The following is a 17,275-nucleotide window of genomic DNA, read 5'->3' as shown; positions in this document are numbered from 1 at the left end:
CCAGGGCTCACAGTGCCTCCTGGTGGACGGAAACCTCTGGGTGGCCAACCATTTACCAGCCACCAGTGCAGAGGGAGAGAAGCCTGGGGAAGGATCTGGTGATAGCCTAGGTCAATGATGCTGCTCAGGGGTATCCAGGACCTTCCAGGCTGTGCCACCATCCTCAAATTTGTATTACCCTACAAGTGTTAACTAGGGATTGAGTGCTGTCCTGACGTGAGGGCTGTTTAGCCAGAGGTGGCCCCAGTAATTAGATGGAACTACAAAGCCAGTCTTAGGGTGTCATTGATAAGAACACATTAGCCACTCAAAGAGAGGGTCACTGTAGTATTACACAGCTGTTGGAAGACCTTACGAGAAATAAACATTCCTTTTAATTTTGTAGCTTTCCCCCTCCCCAGCCTGAACAACTGCGGGAGTGTGTTCTGTCTTTCTCCATCTGAGCTGATTTTCACTTTATGTTTTTGGCACAGGTTTTTCCTCTTTCCGGATTTTCTCACATTTCTGTCTGGAGCCTTCTGGTCTCTTGCTAGGTGGTCTCAACTACTCCAGGGCTCCCACCCCAGCCTGCCCAGACACTTCCTGTGGTTACTAGCCCAGGCTGTCCTGAGCCCCAGAGTTGTGAAGTGGCAGGAAGTCTGGGTCCTGATAGAGCTGGAAACAGAAATTGCATACCCTCCCCACATTCCCCTATATGTGCCCCTCTGTCCATCCTCACCCTCATCAGGAGTTCCCCCTTGGGGCTGGCTTTCTCCTCCCCTGTGGCCTCTCCAGGATTTGCTACATCAGGCGATCCGAGTCCTCCTCAGGTAACCCCTTATCTGAGTCTCCCAAAGACCAGAACATTGTTTACCAGTCCTCACCTTCAGAGCCAGAAATCTACAGCTTTCTGACCTCGCTCCTGTTTTTCCTGGCAGGGTCAGGGGCCTCTGAAAAGGAGGGATGAGAAAAACTGGAGCTCCTTTGCCCCCCTGGACAAGGGAAGATCCTGGATACAGGACCTCGAAAGGAAGGGGCAGACACGGATTCACCATGATCATTGTCTCCCAAACCTCTGTCCCCACCCCAACCCACCTCTGCACATCAGGGAAGGACTTTGATAAATTGGTCCTGCCCCAATGCAGAAAAAAACAAGCTTGTTCAGCTCTCACTTCTGGGCTCCCAAACTATTCCCTATATTTGTGAATGAGTAGATGGAGGGAGAGGAAAGATATGTATATGTCTTTAGCAAAATTAAAGCAATACTTTATGCAAGACTCTGCTACTTGTGTATTTACCTGTATGTGGACTTGGGAAGCCTGTCATCTGGCACATATCCATCACCCACTACGTAATTTATCATCACTGTGTGCAAAGCAAGTCTACAGTGCTTGTGAGAGACACACATTCCTGCCACCAAGGACTCCCTTTCTATAGGGGAACTTAAATACGCAGTTAAGGAAACTCGTCTTCTCCCTGCTGTCTGCCCACCTCCAATCTGTTCTCCACAGGGAAGCCAGAGTGGACTCTAAAACGTCTACTGTGTCCTTTTTCAGTTTCTAACCCTCCAGTGGCTCCCAGTTGCCCAAATGGAAATAGCGAAAATCCTTTAGGATGAGCCCAGGTCTTATACGGTCCATCTTATTTGGCCCAGGGACCTGTTTCTAATGCCTAGAACACACCACAAACCAAAAACCCAACACTTGCACAGAGGCACACACAAATTTCTTCATTTATTCTATCAAAGGGTAATTATTAGAAGAAAACAAAGATAAAATCATGGCTCTCATATAGATATAAAATGAACACGTTTTATAGATTTTTTTATTGTGGTAAAAAGACACATAACAAGAAATCTAACCTCTTCACCAAATTTTAAATGTACAGTATTGTTAACTATACGCACTATGTTGTACAGGAGACCTCTAGAACTTTTTCCTATCGCATGACTGAAATTTATACCCTTTGAACAGCAACTCCTCCTTTTCTTTAACTCATTAATGGGAGAACCAGGCAGAAGTGAAAGAAGCAAAATTTACATGGAGTAAAGGAATGTTGAAATGAATTAGTGAATGCATGTGAAACTGGCTTGGTGGGGGGATGCAAGTGGCCCCCCAGTGGGCAGAACGCTCATGTTTGTGGACATGAACTATTTGCATGGCTATTAATTATCTACAAATTAAAGCATTGTAAAATAGATCAAAGGTAGTGAAATGGTACAATTAGATAGCTCTAGAAGGATGTGGTCTAAAGAATGCATAGTTTTCCATTGCAGACAGCCAGTCATCTCATTTTCCTTGTTCTGAATTTCCTTACAATGCTTAAAGTAACATGTATTGATCACCTAATATATGCCAAGCATTTTTCTGGGCAGAGAGGATTCAGCAGTAAATAGAAGAGATACAAGATCCTTGTGAAGCTTATTTTTAATGGCATGAGAGGCAGGCAAAGAATCATTAAATAGATTATGTATTTATTATATTGAGTGGTGATAAGGAGTTTACACAAAAACAAAACAGGAAAGATATATGCAGAATATGGGACGGTCTATACTCTTCAGTGTGTTGTCGATGGATGTTACCATTTAGAAACTGACATTTGAGTATGTACACATATGCACACACAGAATAGGCACTTACAAACACACACACACACAACTCAGACAGGCACACACAAAGACCTCAGACATACATATAGATACACACACAGACACATAGAGAATTCAAATGCACACACAGACACGCAGACCTTAGACAAATATGGAAACCACAAACACAGACACACAAATATACAAACACACCCAAGACACACACATTGAGACTACAGAAACAAACACACATGCAAATACAGACACTCACACCGGCCGGGGCCGGTAGTGGGGAGCAGAGTCACATTCACAGCCTGGCATGGTCAGACCTAACCCAGCAGGGAGGACGGGGCTGTGGGGGCCCAAGGAGGGAGTGAGGAAGAGTTCAGTCACCAGCCCTGCCAACACCTTGACGTCAGATTTTCAGCGCGCCGAACTGTGAGAAAATGAATTTCTGTTATTTATGTCGCCCATTTCAGTTCAGTCAGTTCATTTACCACAGATAAAAAAATCACAGACAGACTCACACCACAGACACACAAATGAGGCATCGGCCATTGGCTCCCTGGGAAGAGTGGGGCCCTGGTTCTCAGGCCAGCTAGACCCAACGTCCCAGCAGGAGAGAAACGTTGGGGATGTCCTGTGACTCTGGACCACTTTCTGACATTTGGGAATCTTTTCATTCTCAGAAACAACCTCCCCTGTCCACTGGCGTCACCATCCACCTGTCTCTGCTGCCCATGGTCTGGCCGACCCCGCAGCCTCACCACCCTTGCTTTCGGTCTCTGGCTGGAGCGACAGTTGTGTCCACTCGCAGATTAACCACCAGGGAACGGACAGCGCAGGTGGGACTATCTTTCGGCCTTTGGAAAGACTGAGACATGAAGGTGGGACAGGTGAGAAGGGAAGTGGACTCACCTGAGAAGAGTCAGGAGCAAAGAAGCAGAGGACAAAGAGGAGTGGGCTCTGGGGTCACAGCCAGTGTGGAGGGCCCAGGGGCTAAGTGGCTTCTGTCCCAGGAGCTCCCCTTGGTCCTGCTGTCAGGATCCCATGAGGGTGTGAATGGAGTTCATGGGACATACTGGGAGCCCTCAGAGTTGTCTGTAAAGTCTTTCCCACACTCTTGGGCTTGTTCCATCCCTTTGGGTACTCCAGCTCCGGCCCAGAGCCTAGGCTCCCTGAAGAAGCTCCTGAGACATCTTCCTGGAGAACTGTATGTGGATTAAGGGACGTGGGCAGGAGGAACCAGGGTCCCTGCATGTGACATCAGGAGCAATGTTAGCTGCAGAGCTCATCAGGTGGCTCAGTTGCCACACTCTTCCCTAGAAGAGAAGGAGGAGGAGGGGGAGATGTGTTGGAGGAGTTCAGACTCAGATTTCCTTGGACCCTGGAGCTGAGAGGCTGAAGAGCTGACTGAGGCAAAGGCACTGGCCAGGGGCTGCAGGTGGAGCTGCAGGGGCTCCCTGTTTGCTCACACCTGCGTCCTTGGCTCTGGGCTTGCTCTCAAGAGGATAAACTTACCTCCCAGACCTTCCAGCTCCCAGCGCACCTGTCCCATCCCATCCTCCAGGCACATCTTCACTCCCTCCTCGGGCTCTCACAGCCCCGTACTCCCTGCTGGGGCAGCCCTGACCATGCCAGGCTGTGAGTGTGTCTCTGCTCCCCACTGCTGGCCCTGCTAGTGCTCCTCCAGGGTCAGCCTCACCTCAGCCCTGCCCCCCAGGACACTCTGCTCAACAGATGGGAGTAGGTGCCCAGGGGAGGAGCAGTGACAGGTTCAGCCAGCAGAGGGACCAGTCGCACCGGAGGCCCTGGGAGCCTGTCCTGTCCTGGGGAGAGGAGGGGAAGGGTGGCCAGGGTGAAGTAAGAGCCCGCAGAGTTCAGAGCTGGTGCCCTGAGGAGCAGCAGAGGTTTTCTCTGGTTACCAAACCTTTCCTTCCCTCTTCTCCTCCCATCCTCAGAGCGGCCCCATCCTGCAGACTGGCCACTTGCCAATGTGTAGACTATGTCCATTGTGGGCCAGACCAGGCTGCACGGAGCACTTTACTTGCACAAACACATTGGGTCTTCTTGGTAACCCCATGCATTCGTTTGCTCCAGCTGCTCTAACAAAATACCACTGACGAGGTGGCATAAATAACAGAAATTCATTTTCTCACAGTTGTGGAGGCTGGAAATCTGACATCAAGGTGTTGACAGGGCTGGGTCCTTCTGAGGCCTCTTTCCTTGGCTTGCAGATGGTCTCCTTCTCTCTGTGTCTTCACTTGGCCTTCCCTCTGTGTCCTAATGTCCTCTTATAAAGACACCAGTCCTATTGGATTAGGGCCCACTGTAATGACTTCATTCAACTTAATTACCTCCTTAAAGGCCCTATCTCCAAGGACAGCCACCTTCAGAGGTACTGGGGGTTAGGACTTCAACATATGAAACTCCAGGGCGACGCAATTCAGCCCATAACACCTCGTGTGCATAGGTACCCAACTACGCACAGAGTTGGTAAACTTCTTCCCAAGGCAGCACAGCAAGCATTAGGGAGCCAGACTCGAGCCCAGGGCCATGTGGCTGCAAACCTCATGTATCTGACAAGGACGGTGAAGACCTCAAATGAGGAAGCCCCAGAACAGTGCTTCTTGCTGAGGGTGGGACTCCAACTGACCACTGAGGAATAGTTGGGGCCAGACCCTTGACCTGCAGGGTGGCCACACCTGCGTCTGCAGAAAATGCCCAGCTCCATCCTCGTATTAGATTCTCCCTCATACGAGGGCTGAGAATTGGGATCCCTCCAGATGACAGATGAGGAAATTGAGGCTTGGAGGGGAGAAAGGCCAGACCCCTGACTGCAATGTCAGGGCTTCCCCCTAAAGTCATGCTGTGCTGTGATCTTGCTCCGAATGCCCGTCTCTCAGGCCTGGCCTGTGCAGTCAACACCAGGGATGCCTGGAGGAGGGGCTGTAAGGAGGTCAGCAAGCCCCAGGACCACTCATGGGGGTCACATTGTGACCCTCTTGGAATCCTGATCTCGTCCACTCTGCCATTTCTACCTGGGAGCTCTCCTTCTGGCTGCACAGGGCAATTGGGTTCCTACAAGCCCCTGCCTGTGCCTCCACCATCACACACTGTGCCAACACGAGCTGGAAGGGCCTGGGGTTTCCCTGCCTCCTCAGGTGTTAGAGAAGTTCTCGCGGACACAGACAAAGTCTGTCCCATTGTCCCCTGTGACTCCACTCCCCTGGAAGGAGTAGATGCTCAAAATGCTGTTGTCATGTTCATTCATTCATTAATCACCACCTCCCTTCCCCATCTCTCTCGCCTTGAGGTTCCCTCCCCAGCCCCTCCTGAGTCCACAGCTGATGATATTGACCCTCCCAGGCTTTGAGGAGCTCTGATTTGCCTGGCAGTGCCTCCTTTCCTGGTGTGGACAGTGGTGCGGGAGGGACAGGTCATGGAGAGGGAGCTGGGAGCAGCAGGTCAAATCCACCTTGCTCTTGTGTGAGCCTCATTGGGACCCCATCTGGAAAGTAGAAGTGGTTATTCTCCAAGGACCACGCCAGCTCCTACAGCGTGTGGGTGTCAAGTTCCTCTTCTGTGAGTCACGTTTCTGACCTCAGCCTGGGCTTCCTGCTGGGGCTTCCTCTCAGTTCTATGACACCAAGGCCCTGTGGCTCTGACACCAGAGATGTCACTGCTGCTGCTGCTGCTGGTGCCCCTGGTGTGGACAGGTGAGTGTGTCAAGGGGGGATGGAGTGGGGCACAGGCTGCAGCTGACTCTTGTTTCCCCACAGGGACCCTGGCTCAGGATGGGAGATTCCGGCTACAAGTGAAGTCTGTGACGGTGGAGGAGGGGCTGTGCATCCATGTGCCCTGCACTGTCACCTACCCCCAGATCAATTACACTGACACTGACCCAGCTTACGGCTACTGGTTCCAAGAAACAGATCATCCAGCCCTGGTTGCTCCTGTGGCCACAAACAAACCAAATCGTACAGTGCTGGAGGAGACCCAGGGCAGATTCCACCTCCTTGGGGATCCCCGGACCCACAACTGCTCCCTGGACATCACAGACACCATGGGGAGGGACAATGGGAAATATTTCTTTAGGGTGGAGAGAGGGTCTTTTGTGAAATATAATTACAAAGAGAACCTACTTTCTGTGCATGTGACGGGTAAGGAATGGGGTCAAGGAGGGGACACATGGATGGGTTCTGAAGGCCCCCTGGCTGGGGCCGGGAGGGGCCCTCCTGCTCCTCATCCTGGGAGGGACCCAGTGTGACTCAGGAGGACAGGATGCTGAGGTTGGCTGGAGAGGAGACACCTGGCCTGAGGCAGAGGTTGCTCTTAAGGTCACACTTGGGGTCCCCCCTCCAGACCTGTGTCTGTCTCTCTCCTCCTCAGCTCTGACACAGACACCTGACATCCACATCCAGGGGACCCTAGAATCTGGCCACCCCAAGACCATTACCTGTGCAGTGCCATGGGCCTGTGAAAGGGGGACACCCCCCACCTTCTCCTGGATCGGGGTCGCCCTCACCTCCCTGGGCCCCAAGACTCCCCACTCCTCGGTGCTCACCCTCACCCCGCGGTCCCAGGACCACAGCACCAACCTCACCTGTCGAGTGACCTTCCCCAGAGCTGATGTGAGCACAGAGAGGACCATCCAGCTCAATGTGTCCTGTGAGTGCCAGGCCAGGATGGCCAGGCCCCTGAGGGCAGTGAGTGTTGGGGAGGGGGCGGCAGGGTCTGGGGTACTTTGCGCTACACCCTGCAAGCTGGTTCTGGGGAGGGAGGAAAGAGGACACCCCTTCCTATTACTAAAATTTTGGGGGAAAGGGGCCAACACCCACCTTCTTGCCACTGAAAAGGTAATAATTATGTCTGTCTGTTCAGATGCGCCCCAGAACCTGACCATCAGCGTGTTCCAGAAAGAAGGCACAGGTAGAGTGCAACCTCTCCTCTCAGAGGGGTGTGGGGGAAGCGGAGTCTGTCTGCTCCCTTCAGAGCAGAGCTGGGGTCAGAAATCAGATGGGAGTAAGACTCAGGCCAGGTGTGGGGACAGCAGAGGTGAGAAGTGCCCCCACTAGATCGTCATCTTACACCCTGGCCTCCCCCCACCCCTGACCCTGCTCTCAGGGGGTCTGCATGGCCTCTTCCATGCCAAGGACACATCCTCGTCCCACGTCCTGCCCTCATTCTCCTTAGGATCTGGACCCCTCCTACTCCTCCAGCCTCCTTGGATCATTTTAATGTCAGTATTTAAAGTAGTAAACATAAAATGTGCCTTAGTCTGCTTGGGCTGACATAACGAAATACCACAGACTGGGGGGTTTAAACAACAGGAATTTAGTCCTCACAGTTGTGGAGTCTGGAAGTCCAAGATCAGGGTGTAAGTCATTGGGTTCCTGGTGAGGGCTCTCTTTCTGCCTTGTAGATGGCTTCCTTCTGGCTGTGTCCTCACAGAGCTGAGAAAGAGCCAGCTCTCTGGTGTCTCTTCTCATGTGGGCACCGATGTCATCATGAGAGCCCCACTCTCATGACTTCATCTGACCCTAATGAATCCCAAAATCTCCATTCAGATGCCTCAAAACTCTACCACATTTGGAGCTAGGGCTTCGACATATCAATTTTGGGGGAATATAATTCTGTTCCTAGCAAAATTCAGTAGGAATAAAACAGTATTCAGAACCTGGTGTACCTCCCTCTTGGTTATCTTCCCAAATACAACGTATGCATAGACATTTAAAAACACACAAACAGGTACATATAAAACTATACACGTTACTCGGCATCTTTATCACTTTTTTTTATTTTTTTTTATTTTTTGTTTATTGCAGTAACATTGGTTTATGACATTGTAAAAATTTCAGGTGTACATCATTGTACTTCTATTTCTGCATAGATTACATCATGTTCACCACCCAAATACTAATTACAACTCATCACCACACACATGTACCGAATTATCCCTTTCACCCTCCTCCCTCCCTCCTTCCCCTCTGGTAACCACCAATCCAATCTCTGTCTCTATGTGTTTGTTTATTGTTGTTATTATCTACTACTTAATGAAGGAAATCATATGGTATTTGACCTTCTCCCTCTGACTTATTTCACTTTGCATTATACCCTCAATGTCCATCCATGTTGTCAAAAATGGCTGGATTTCATCGTTTCTTATGGCTGAGTAGTATTCCATTGTGTATATATACCACAGCTTCTTTATCCATTCGTCCCTTGATGGGCACTTAGGTTGCTTCCAAGTCTTGGCTATTGTGAATAACGCTGCAATGAACACAGGGGTGCATGCACCTTTACAAATTGGTGCTTTCAAGTTCTTTGGGTAAATACCCAGCAGTGGAATAGCTGGATCATATGGTAGTTCTATCGTTGATTTTTTGAGGAATCTCCATACTGTTTTCCATAGTGGCTGCACCAGTTTGCACTCCCACCAGCAGTGTATGAGAGTTCCCTTCTCTCGACATCCTCTCCAACACATGTTGTTTCCTGTTTTGTTAATTATAGCCATTCTGACGGGCGTGAGGTGATATCTCATTGTAGTTTTGATTTGCATTTTCCTGATAGTTAGTGATTTTGAACATCTTTTCATGTGTCTGTTGGCCATCTGTATATCTTCTTTGGGGAAATGTCTGTTCAGGTCTTTTGCCCATTTTTTAATTGGGTTGGTAGTTTTTTTGTTGTTGAGATGCATGAGTTCTTTATATATTTTGGAGATTAAGCCTTTATCAGAAGTACGGTTTGCAAATATCTTCTCCCAACTCTTAGGTTGTCTTTTCGTTTTGTTGATGGTTTCCTTTGCTGTGCAGAAGCTTTTTAGTTTGATGTAGTCCCATTTGTTTATTTTTTCTATTGTTTCTCTTGCCCGGTCAGACGTGGTGTTTGAAAAGATGTTGCTAAGACCGATGTCGAAGAGTGTACTGCCTATGTTTTCTTCTAGAAGTTTCACAGTTTCAGGTCTTACATTCAAGTCTTTAATCCATTTGGAGTTAATTTTTGTGTATGGTGTAAGGTAAGGGTCTACTTTCATTTTTTTGCATATGGCTATCCAGTTTTCCCAACACCATTTGTTGAAGAGACTTTCTTTTCCCCATTGTATGTTCTTGGCTCCTTTGTCAAAGATTAGCTGTCCATAGAAGTGTGGGATCTTTATCACTTTTAAGAAACTTTTCTTGTGGAATAATTTTATATTTGCATGATAGAGAGAGTTTCCATAATCCTTCACCCAGCTTCCCTCACTGTTAAAATCTCCCATCACACTGGCACTTTTGTCACAACTAAGGAAGTGACGTTGGTACATTTCTGTGAACTAAACTTGCCTTTATCCCAAACTCAGTCTATCTTGGAGATCCTTCTGTATCAGCACACAGGAAACGTTCTTCATTCTTATCGATGACTCCATGGTTTTCCAATTGGAAGTATATTATACTATAAAGTACTTAATTAGTGCCCCATTGGTGGAAAACTATGGTGTTTCCAGTGTCTGCTAAGACAAATAATACTGCACTGAATAACTTGTATGAACATTCACCAAGTGTATGCACTTCTCTGTCAGATAATTTTCTAGAGAAGAAAGTCCTCAATCAAAGGGTGTATTTGTAACTTATACAGATATTGCCAAATCCCACTGCATGGAGGTGCATCTGTTTATACTTCTGCCTGCAATGTGCCTCCTTCCCTGCTGAACATGTTCATCCCTGCTGATCCTAAGTGAATTCACTGTCATGTTAAGTTGCAGTGTCATTTTGTGACTAGGTTGAGATCTTTCATCTTTTTTAAGAACCATTTGTATTTCCTCATGGACTTTTTCTTGATGATTTGAAGAAGCTCTGTTCATCTAAAGGACATCAGCTGTGTGTTAGTTGAGCAGATTTATTTCCAATCTATTGGTGCCCTTTTAACTTAACATGTGGTGATTTTTCCAGGCAAAAATAGGCAAATTTTCTTCTGAGTTGCACTTAGTGGTGTACTGGTGTTGCCTCTGACTGGTTGGCAACAGCCAATTGTGTCCATCTTTTCCAAACTCGGGGTTCAGTGACTTCAAATTAGGTGCTGGAAATTGGCCAAGTTGGGACTATTTACACCAAGGAAATTGGTAAATACTACAAATCAGGGCTTTTTTTTTCCCCCCTATCTCCAATGAGCTGGTTGTTAAATGTTTACTAGTAAACCACTGGTTGCATTTAACAATATTTTCTTTCATGTCTATGCCTTTCCCCACTCTAATATTATATTTTAAATCTCCCATAATTCCTTCCTATAGCCTCATATGTAAACACTCCCAAACACACCCATTCATTCAACCCTCACAGAACTATTTCCTTTTCCCTGAGCATGAAGTGTCATTTCACACCTCAGCTTTAGTTGCACCTCTTGTACCAGCCTCCCACAAGGTCTTTCCATCAGCAGCATCCTCTAGTCACTTCTGACCATTCTCAGGCTCTGCTTAAGCTGCTCTGCCTCCAGGAAGCCCTCCCTGTCCTGACAGTCTCAATGCACTCCCGTCCTCAGAGCTCCTTCAGCCCAATTTGCCCCAATCACAAAACATGTCATATTGCTGTGTGAGTACCTGCTTATAAGCATCTCACCAACAGGACTGTGACGTCTCAGACACAGCTAAACTAGACAGGTCTTAGTGAAGCATTATTGAAAGGCAAGGCTCATAGAGGCAAATCTGGGACCTGCATTGGCACAGACGGCCAAGACAGGAGGCATGGGGTCCAAGGTGGTTCAGAAGAACGTGTGGATGTCTCTTGGAAAGGCTGCAGTGCCTGCTCCTAGCCCTGTCCCCTTGGGGCTCAGCCCAGTTGGTATGAGCCCTTCAGGCAATAGAAGAGAAGAAACAGATCTACATGATGAAAAGAAAAAACAGAGAGAGAGAGAGCCCCTAATGAGGGTCTGGGCTCAGCTTTCTCTTTCTCTCTTAGCTTTCTTGCCAGGACCCAAACCTCTGGGCAATGGCTCATCCCTTCCAGTCCAGGAGGGCCAGTCCCTGCGCCTGGTCTGTGTTGCCGACAGCAACCCTCCTGCCATGATGAGCTGGACCAAGGGGAGCCTGCCTCTGAGCCCCTCCTCACCTTCAAACCCTGGGGTCCTGGAGCTGCCTCGGGTGGAGCTGGGGCACCATGGGAAATACGTCTGCCGAGCTCAGCACCTGTTGGGCTCCCTGGAAGCCGCCCTGAGCCTCTTTGTGACCAGTGAGTGGGACATACCTGGGGAGGGACACCTGCATCCACGAGAGGAGAGAGGTTCCTCTGATACCTCTCCTCTCTCCCCACAGAGCCCCCACAGCTGCTCGGACCCTCCTGCTCCTGGGAGGACGAGTGTCTGCACTGCAGATGCTCTGCACAAGCCCAGCCGGCCCCCTCCCTGTACTGGCGGCTGGGGGAAGAACTGGTGATGGGGAACCACAGCAACACCTCCCTCACGGTCACCTCCAGCTCCACCGGGCCTTGGGCCAACAGCTTCCTGAGCCTCAGTGGGGGGCTCTACTCCAGCCTCAGACTCAGCTGTGAGGCCAGAAATGCCCATGGGAACCAGAGCGCCACTGTCCTGCTGCTACCAGGTCTAGGGCTATGAAGGGTGATGCCCAGGGAAGGGGGATACACAAGCCTGGATTCTAGAAGACACTGAGGAGAGAAATGGGTCTGATTCAGGGTGAAGGGGGACTAGAGTTCAGGGTCCTCTGTTGGTTGGCTGGGGAGGGGGCTGGGGGGACAGGAAGCTGCAATCATATAGAGGGGTGGGTGACAAAGCAGCAAGTCCTGGATAGAAGAAGGCACACACATTGGTCATGGATTCAAGAAAGCTGGATGCTCAGGTGCCTGCTTAGGGGGACTGAAGTTTACCCAAGATCTCTCTTTCCTCCAGGGAGACCAGGACCCAGGACAGATGGCATTGTGGGGGCCATCAGGGGAGCTGGTGTCACAGCCCTGCTCACTGTCTGCCTCTGCCTCATCTTCTTCCTGTGAGTGGTGGCCCTGGTATGGGCGAAGACCTCCTGAGGTGGTGGTGTGGGAGGGTGAGGGGATTCAATGAACCTCAAAACTCAAAGCCCAGAGATGGGGGACCCAGCGAGGTGACGAAGCCAGGGAGGAGTGAAATTAGGTGAAGTGGCATCAGGAATTTAGCCTCATGACATCTTAGCCAAGCTTAGTGTCAGTTCCCAAAACCTGGTTTCAGCTGTTGGGGAGGACAGAACATGTTTTCTCATCCTGGTCTCTGCAGTAAGGTGGCGGCCTTCACACTCTGCCTCAGTCAGCCCCTTTAGGCTCCCAACAGCAAGCCAAACCCACTGAAGGGTCCTCGTCTCTCTTCTCAGAGTGAAGATCTACAGGAAGAAATCAGCAGAGAAGGCAGCGAGCAGGGATGGTGTCCATCCTGCATCGAGTACCGTGTCCTCGGTGAGTGATGTGGGCATCTCTCTGTCCAGTGTCCCAGCTGGACACTTGTCCAGGGGCAGGGTGGGCATTTTGATGGGAAGTTTACTCAGCACATCAAAAATGAGTTCCTCATCTGCCCCCCAAATTTGTTCCTCTCCCCTGGATTTCCTGCTGCACTCAACTCAGAGACCCGAGAATCGCCCCCTCCTCTTTCCTCTCCTTCACCTCCCAGAGCCAATCATTGACCAAGCCCTGTCCATTTTCCCTTTTAGTAAAGCTTTTCTCCATTGGGCCCTTTCCTGCTGAGCTGTCACTATCTCTCCTGGGTCACTGACCCCATCTCTTCTCCCTGAAAAAGCTTTTGGGAAGAAATTCCCCAAACAGCTGACATGCAGTAACCTTCTGCTTACTCCCTGCTGCCTAGGTCAGCACAGTCCAACAGAAATATGAATGAGAGCCACATATATAACTCAATACTTAGCCACATTTAAAAAGGTACAAAGAAACATGAGATCAATTTTAATATAATATTTTATTTAACCCAACATCTCCTAAAATAGAATCACTTCAACAGCATATCATCAGTAATCAATATATGGATTATAAATGGAATACTTACATTCTTTTTCCTTTTGTACAAAGTCTTTGAAATCCAGTGTTTGTTGTAAACTCACAGCTCATCTCTGGTCTGACTCACCACATTTCATGTGCTCGATAGCCACAGGTGGCCAGTGGTTACCCGATTGGACAGCATAGACCAAGGGAACCAAGTCCTGATTCTTCAGTCTGTCATTCTGTCATAGGTCCCCTGCCACGTGCTCCAGCTGGCCTCGTGTCCCTCCCGACAAAATGAGCTTATTATATACTGTGATATTGTTATTTATAGTAGGAAATATATATTTGGTCTTCGTCCCCATTCCTGGCATTGAGCTCCTAGAACCCTTGGAATTTCCTGTGATGGGAGCGAAAATGATGTGTTTTGTTATGTTAATGAGGTGACTTTGGGAAAACACCTTCGGGGGCCTGGGGGATGCTGGTTGCCAGGGGAACAACCAGGTGATTACAGTGTTAGAACCTTCAGACCCACCCCCTGACATCCAGGGAGGGCAGAGAGGCTGGAGGTTGAATCAATCACCAATAGTCAATATTTTAATTGACTCTGCCCATGTAATGAAGCCTCCATAACACCCAAAAGGACGGGGTTTGGAGAGCTTCTGTGTTGGTGAACAGACAGAGGGAGATGTGGAGAGCGGCACAATTGGAAAGTGTGGAAGCTCTGTGTCCTTTCCCCATACCTTGCCCTCTGCATCTCTTCCATCTGACTCTTTCTGGGTTATATCCTTTTATAAAAAACTGGTGATCTAGTAAGTAAAATGTTTCTCTGAGTTCTGTGAGCCGCTCTAGCAAATTAATCCAACCCGAGGAGCGGGATGTAGGAACCTCTGATCTATAGCCATTTGATCAGAAGCACAGGGGACAACTTGGACTTGCAATTGGCATCTGAATTCGGTGGGGGACAATCTTGTAGGACTGAGCCCTTAACCTGTGGGATCTGATGCTATCTCCAGGCAGAGAGTGTCAGAATTGAGTTGAATTGTAGAGAACCCAGCTGGTGTTGGAGACTTGCTTGTTGGTGTGGAATCCACTTTCAACATTGTAATTGGTTCCAGAATCCTTCTATCCCCAGGCAGGGCTCGCTCTTTGTGCCCCCTGCCCCTTTGTGCCTTTTCCTGAGAGAGTCTCTCCATCCATCCCCCTTTGTACTGGTCAAACCCCTAGCAGTCTTTCACGCTCCAGTTTAAATATTCCCCTGCCCTGTGCCAGGCAGACTGTCCCCTTGCATCCCTGTGACAATCACAGGCCTGTCCCCACCACACTGTGAGCCCCTTGAGGGCAGAGGTGCCCCTCACCCACAGCACCCCACTTCTGTTCATCAGATCATAATGTGCAATTTGATAAGTCTGTGTTCATGTGTGTGTGAATCTGATACTGTCTCCTTGCCCTGATAGACTGTCTGAGGTCAGGGATCTTGTCTGCTGAGCAGTTACTTGACCTTGCTCACTCAGTCTGTTTCCATATCTGTAAATGGGAATAATATTTATATTATCTCTGGAGGGAGATAGTATGGATTCAGTGAGATCAGTAATAAGAAGAGACCGTTATGATTAAAATATGTTAAAGGTATGTAAGAATGAATGAATCAGTGAGTGAATGAATGAATGAGTGAGTGAGTAAATGAATGAGTGAATCCTCAGGAAATGGGTGTGAAATGGATAAATGAGTCAATGCTCCTTCAAGCCCCAAGCTCCCTTCTCCAGACCCCAAAGGTCAGCTCTGACACCCTTCTCTCATCCCCCTCAGGGTCACCTGCATGAATCCAAGTCAGATAGTCCCTTGGACCACCCGACCCCAGCTGCTCCCGCCTCCACCTCAGAGGAGGAGCAGGAACTCTATTACGCCTCCCTCAGTTTCCAGAGGATGACATCACGCAACTTTCAGGAGCAGGAGACCACGGAGTACTCAGAAATCAAGGTCCAGATATGATGACCCTCTCCTCAACCACCCTCAGCTGAATGGAGCCCAGAAAAGGCATCTCTGAGGAAGATGTGTGTCAGGCACCAATTCTTGAAGAGTTGACAGCCCTCTGAGCCAAAGCTTATAAATGGGAATGTGAGGCTCCTTGGAGTGGCTGAAGGTCACAGAGATTCCTGGGTTCAAACCCAGGCTCAGCTACTTACTAAGGGTGTTAGATCAGGCAGTCACTTCACACAACTCTCTGTGCCTTAGTTTCCTCCTCTGTAAAGTGGGGGATAATATTCATGAGGTACATTGTTAAATGGGAAAAAATGCACCACTGGAATTGTTAAGTACATCATGTGTTACATTTCCCTCAGGATGGAGGGATATGACGAGCTTGTGGCTCTACCACGTACCTCTATTTTGCTTTACTATTTTTAGGAAAATGTATTATTTTATTTTTCGTTTTTCCTTTTTTTATGGGAGGAAATGTATTATTTTAAAAAATAAATCTATTTCTAAATGTAACCATTTGGTGAGAGAAGACATTTCTCAGTGATGTATCTAACCAAGAATTCGTCCAGACTATATAAAGAATATATAAAGATCTTCCACAAATCAATAAGAAAAAGGCAGACAACTGGATAGAAAAACAGGATATTCAAAGAGCCAATAAACATATAGAAAATTGTTTGAGTTCAGTAGCTGTCAAGGAAATGCAAATAAAAATCACAATGTTGTGCCACTGCATAGCCACCAAGTTGGCTAAAATAAGAAAAATAATATCAAGAATATCAAGTGTTGAGGACATTACCCTAAGTGAAATGAGCAAGTCACAAAAAGACAAATACTGCATGATTCCACTTATATGAGGAATCTAAAGTAACCAAACTCTTAGAAACAGAAGGTAGAGCAGGCTCAGGGGCCGGGGAAACAGGAAGTTGCTATTCAATAGGTATAGAGATTCAGTTTTGCAAGATGAGAACGTTCTAGAGATCTGATGGACAGCAATGTGCATATAGTTAACACTACTGTACCGAACACTTAAAAGTGGTTATAATGGTAAATTTTATGTTATTTTTTTCCAAGATAAAAAAAGTAATATAGGGTCGGCCCCGTGGTTTAGCGGTTAAGTGCGCACACTCCGCTACTGGCAGCCCGGGTTCGGATCCCAGGCACGCACCGACGCACCGCTTCTCCGGCCATGCTGAGGCCGCGTCCCACATACAGCAACCAGAAGGATGTGCAACTATGACATACAACTATCTACTGGGGTGTTGGGGGAAAAAAAAGGAGGAAGATTGGCAATAGATGTTAGCTCAGAGCAGGTCTTCCTCAGCAAAAAGAGGCAGATTAGCATGGATGTTAGCTCAGGGCTGATCTTCCTCACACAAAAAAAAAAGTAACATATAGAGGATATACAGAGATTGGGGATTGGAGGGGAGAGTGGAAAACTAGTGTTTATTGGGTGCAAAATTTCAATTTAGAATGATGAAAAAGTTCTAGAGAAAGATGGTGTGATGGTTGCACACTGTAAATGTACTTTAAGCCACCAAATTGCACATTTAAAAAATGGTTAAAACATTATCCTTCTCAAACTCTTCCAAAAAATTGAAGAGTAGGGGAAGCTTCCTAACTCATTCAATAAAGCCAACATTACCCTGATCCCAAAACCAGACAAGGATAACACAAAAAAGGAAAATCACAAACCAATATCACTGATGGACATCAATGCAAAAATCCTCAACAAAATACTAACAAATCAAATACAACAATACATTAAAAAGATAATATGCCATGATCA

The 17,275-nt window shown here is 48.0% G+C and overlaps 1 protein-coding gene across 1 annotated transcript in view; it reads left to right on the top strand.

Annotated features, from left to right (window-relative positions):
* The window catches only part of LOC101406870 (sialic acid-binding Ig-like lectin 5), a 41,292-nt gene extending 25,340 nt beyond the window's left edge, over positions 1-15,952 (top strand). Inside the window, exons 5-13 of the mRNA XM_087421905.1 lie at positions 6,220-6,285; positions 6,349-6,729; positions 6,959-7,237; positions 7,451-7,498; positions 11,500-11,769; positions 11,853-12,137; positions 12,443-12,539; positions 12,894-12,975; positions 15,316-15,952. Of these exons, the coding sequence (XP_087278031.1) occupies positions 6,220-6,285; positions 6,349-6,729; positions 6,959-7,237; positions 7,451-7,498; positions 11,500-11,769; positions 11,853-12,137; positions 12,443-12,539; positions 12,894-12,975; positions 15,316-15,498 (1,691 nt within the window). The 3' untranslated portion in view covers positions 15,499-15,952. The remainder of the gene's footprint in view (positions 1-6,219; positions 6,286-6,348; positions 6,730-6,958; positions 7,238-7,450; positions 7,499-11,499; positions 11,770-11,852; positions 12,138-12,442; positions 12,540-12,893; positions 12,976-15,315) is intronic.
* The last annotated feature ends 1,323 nt before the right edge of the window (positions 15,953-17,275 follow it).

The sequence above is a fragment of the Ceratotherium simum genome, chromosome 33 (assembly GCF_057802395.1).
Source record: "Ceratotherium simum simum isolate JZ-2026a chromosome 33, ASM5780239v1, whole genome shotgun sequence".
Taxonomy (NCBI): domain Eukaryota; kingdom Metazoa; phylum Chordata; class Mammalia; order Perissodactyla; family Rhinocerotidae; genus Ceratotherium; species Ceratotherium simum.
Note: the sequence above shows the minus strand (reverse complement) of the source record. Positions and strands in the feature narration are given on the sequence as shown.